At 46.0% G+C, this 4,415-nt stretch overlaps 1 protein-coding gene across 1 annotated transcript in view; it reads right to left on the bottom strand.

The window, feature by feature from the left end:
* PPP4R2 (protein phosphatase 4 regulatory subunit 2) overlaps window positions 1–852 on the bottom strand; it is a 33,083-nt gene extending 32,231 nt beyond the window's left edge. Inside the window, exon 1 of the mRNA XM_026857562.1 lies at window positions 795–852. Coding sequence (XP_026713363.1) covers window positions 795–852 — 58 coding nt within the window. The remainder of the gene's footprint in view (window positions 1–794) is intronic.
* Window positions 853–4,415: the final 3,563 nt, after the last annotated feature.

Here is a 4,415-nt window from a genome sequence, read left to right as displayed (position 1 = left end):
GCCCGCCGCTCTCCCGGGCTGCCGCCCTCCTCCCGGCGGCGCCGCCGGGCAGGTCCGCGGGGAAGGGGATGGGAACGCGGAGCTCCGGCCTGACTGGCGGGGCCTTCCCGCCCTCAGGGAGCTCCTGCGTCTTCCTCCCCCCTCAGGCTGAGGGCGGCTGCTCTTCCCCACCCTCAAGTCTGATACCTGCTTGGGCACAGGTGGGCCAGTCTTTTTATTCTCAAGAAGGAGCTATCTTCACCTTTCTTCGCTCTACCCGCCTCTCCCCCGCTTTTGTGCACCTTCAAACCCAAGAGCCGCCCCAACCCGGCACGCGCTACCTGTGGCCCTGGGGCTCACCCCTTCCCTCACCCCGCGCCACCTCTACGGCTCTAACGAGGAGGAGGTGAAGTCCGGGCAGCTCCTTGTCGCTCCTCTTTGGACAAGGTCCCTAGGCGCGGCGGGAGGGGAGCTGGGCACAGGGCAGGTTGGGGGCTCTAGCCCAGCAGCCAGCTGGCCACATGCCCGCCTGACCACCCCAAATGCTTTGGTAGGACTGAAGGACATGTGGTGGCTGTTCCTGGAAAGAAAGGGAAATGTTCATTTCTAACACACATACAACAAAGTTGTAAATAAGGTAGCCAAATATCGATGCCAGCTGTTATTCTAGGCATATGTGACCTGGCACATTCTGTACTGGTTTACGATTAGGTGAAATCCCGATATAGCCCTGGATCACATCCCAGTCTCCTCCCAAGGCTGGCACTTGCAGGCAGCCATGGGCACAGAGGTGTCCGTCCTCCGGCAGCTCTCACGGCCAGGGCCAGCCCGGCCTTGCACCGGCCTGAGCACAAGCAAGAGCACATCAGCCATCTACGGCAGAAACGACAACTCTGCCACACCATCTCAGAGGAGTCCCTAAAAAGATCATAATGCCAATGGCTGCACTAACTTCTCCACTCTTCCAGGTGCCAGTCTGACAGCAGAAAATCTCCAGCAAAGCTACATTTCTTAGAAATGCTGCTTAATGTCACAGCACAGTGACACAGTTTGTGGACCACCACAAATAGCTAAGAGATGAACTTGGCACCCATAGCAAGCATTCCCGTGCTGCAAGTTGCTTTCTTTGACCCCTTGTGTTGATTTTATCATGCAGGGAATGATCCACAAGGCGTGCAAGCAACCATCTCCACTGGCAACTGCATCATACAGAAACCCCAACTTTTATTTAAATGATGTATGGCTTACAAAATCAAGAACCTTTCAAGTCCTTGACTGTTGGGGGACTACATGATACTAATAGGGCATTTAAGGTTTCACATTTACAGACACGCTGTACAGAATCCTCATTTTATACCATTATGAAAACCTCTGTTAAAATAAGCAGACCTTACAAAAAGTTCTGGGTTCTCTGTGGAGGCTGTGGTCAGGCAGGGGGGAGCTAATGAACCCTGGCGAGCCTCGCTACCTGGCCAACGCGAGGAGGGAAAAGTGGCAGCATGGGTTAACAAACTGACCCCAAGGAACAGGTCTTGTTCAGGGCACCTGGCAGGGCCAAATGTGGATTTTAGTGGTAGGAACCCTGCAACCTGCACGTGAGAGGAGGGGGACGAGTCACCCTTCTAGCCTGAGCGGAGAGCTGAGCTGTGGTTGTGGCTGTAGGCATGAGGAGAGCAGAGCTGCTGCGCTCCTGTACCACCACACAATGGGGAGCTACAAAAAAGCACCTATCAAACCTCAGAAATAGTTTAGAGCAGGTACAGACACCTCAGATTTAGTGTTTTGGAACTCTCACTGACCAAGTATGACTAGCTGGAAGCTTTCTTATGTGCACCTTTAAAGTGTTACTACTTTTAAGTGTTTTGCAAAGGAATTGTCGGTTTTTGTTTGGGTTTTTTTTTGTGCCACAGATTCTCAGCTTCTTAAAAAGAAAATGGCATTCCCCACTGGACGTAAATTACATGAGAAATCTCAACAATACTTAGGACTTTGCACTTTTTTACTTCTTGGTACGTTGTCTCGTGTTCTGTGTTCCCTTGCAGCCAGCCAGCAGCATTAACCCTATTAACCAAATAACCGACCAGAGAAACAGAAGATAGGATTTGCCCAAACCTCCAAGGGATAAAACCAAAACCAAACCCAACAAACCCCAGTGCATGAGATGGCATTAAAACCACAGTGAATTTAGCTGCTGTTCTTCTTCCGACCACTTTGCTCATCATAGAGACATGGACACTGTTACCAATTTGCATTACTGGCCATCTTGCCCTTGCAGCTCTGCTACCACAACCCTCCCTGCCTCAAGCCCTCTGTAAGCATGCATACCTTTTCAGCGTTAGACACCTCTATTAACCAAAATTACATTAGTCTGCTTTTATAATTAGACAATAACACAGTGTCTGCAGCATTAACAATATCCTCCCTCTGCCAACCATGAGTGGGGATTCTACACGGTGAGCAAGTGAAAAATCTCTTCAATGCAGGAAGAGCTGCGTTGTGAAAAGAGTTGGTAGAGGACGGGAGAAGCAAGCAGGGGAGACTGGGCTGAAAACAGAAGCCCTGGGGCCTCTATGCAGGTGCACCAACAACAGAAAAGGGTGAATCAATTCAGCTTATAGGGTAGCCTTGTCCTTTTCTCTGAGGTCCACTTTATTATTTTAAAAGAGGTATCGAAGCCCAGTTAAAGTAACAGAAATACTGGCTTACCGTTACAGCCTTCAGCAAAAAAAGAAACCAGAACTTTCCCAGAGCACAGCTTCTCTTAAATAACTTCTATACCTCAGCTGAGTGCATTTCACCCCAGATATCCCATTAGCTCACATCCCCAGCACAGCTTGCTCTTTGTAATAATTCTCAGAGCTGATCACATGCTCTCAATTTTCAAATCTTCCTGAGGAACTGCATTTCCCAGCATGATTGCTCTTAAAGAATCCCACCAGCCAAAACAAGCCTAGAGAGGCGTAAACACATGCATAGGAAAGTCTAGTACGGTTATACAACCTAATTAGAAAACCCTAGGAGAGCAAATTCAATCATCCTAAACAACATCCCGTTCCATTTACGGGTCTCACCCAAACCTACAAAACTGCCAGTTTTGAAAGTTCTGTTGCTAGCCTGTTCTTTTAAAACAAAAAAAACATTAAAGAAAAAAAAAAAAGAGTTGTTCCCAAGATACCTAGAATTACTGTTGAAAACTGGGAAAACAGCATTTCTTCACTGCAAGTAAAAAAAAGTAATATGCTTTTTCTAAATTCTTGTACTACACTCTGTACAGAAATATAAAACTAATTTTACAGCTTGTAATAGAATGAAACAATCTCAACTGTTTTATTGAGTCCTTCAGAGCCACCACTTCTTTGCACTCAGAAAGTAACAGGTGAGGTTTGATTCCTGGCTGCATGATGCAGTAGGTATGTGTGCAGCCCCCACGCTTTCTGCACCTTTGCTACTTGCAAGTTAAACATTTCCTTGGTGCTGCTCTGTAACACAGACCTTCTCCAAGGGTGGGTGACACCACAGCGGGCCACCGCTCTCACATCTTGTCTCTAAAAAGTAAGAGACAAACTAATAGGAAAATTTCTGCAGGATTTGCCTGATAGGGGAAAACTTCTGGTTTCATTCTGATCCTTTTATTTCTTATTTTGAAAAAAAGTGGACTTTTCTGAAGTGTAGCATTTATCACATATCTGTAGTATATTAAATAAATTATCACCATGGTACGTTGGGGATGACGCTGACCATTTGGTCAGACTAGATAGCAAATCTATTCTAACTCTAAAAAACGACAGCATTTTAGAGTTTACACAGGTGTAAGATGCATAAGAAACACTGCCCAGTGGCATTCAGACTGCCCCTTAGCTGGTAACTCCATTCAGTAAGCTTAACTGAATCATTGCCCCTCGTGGGCTCATGCCAGACAAAGCCAAAACTTTTGGAAGAGAGACAAAATGTTATGTGCTGAATACAAGTATCTTCGCATTGAAAGAGGTTTTAATTAAAATGACAAAATACAGGCAATCATGAAAAAAAGACAGCATGCCTGTGTGTTTCAAAGATAGTAGACAACTGTGGAAAGCAATGGAAAAACTCAAATCTAATTCATGGAGAACTTTCAGTTTTACAACCACCTTCAAATCCCTGCATGTATTGACACAACAGAAATTGTCTCATTTCTCTCTCAAAGTTCTCGTTTTGGTACTCTTCACTGATAGAGAATGTGCACATAAATCTACCAAACCGACTACAAAAACTCTGCACCAAGAAAGTATTTCAGAGAGACGGGAATCTTTCATTTTTAAAAGATGTCATTCCCCAACTTACAGAAAATAAACAATAAAGCCACATTCCTTGTCTTTTCGCCTCCTGCTCTCCTACCACTGGAGGAGCAGCAAGAGAAAATGCTTTCCATTTTTCAGCCTGCTCTCTCTCTTCCTCCC

The sequence above is a fragment of the Athene cunicularia genome (assembly GCF_003259725.1).
Source record: "Athene cunicularia isolate RWA chromosome 12 unlocalized genomic scaffold, athCun1 chr12_part1, whole genome shotgun sequence".
NCBI lineage: Eukaryota > Metazoa > Chordata > Aves > Strigiformes > Strigidae > Athene > Athene cunicularia.
Note: the sequence above shows the minus strand (reverse complement) of the source record. Positions and strands in the feature narration are given on the sequence as shown.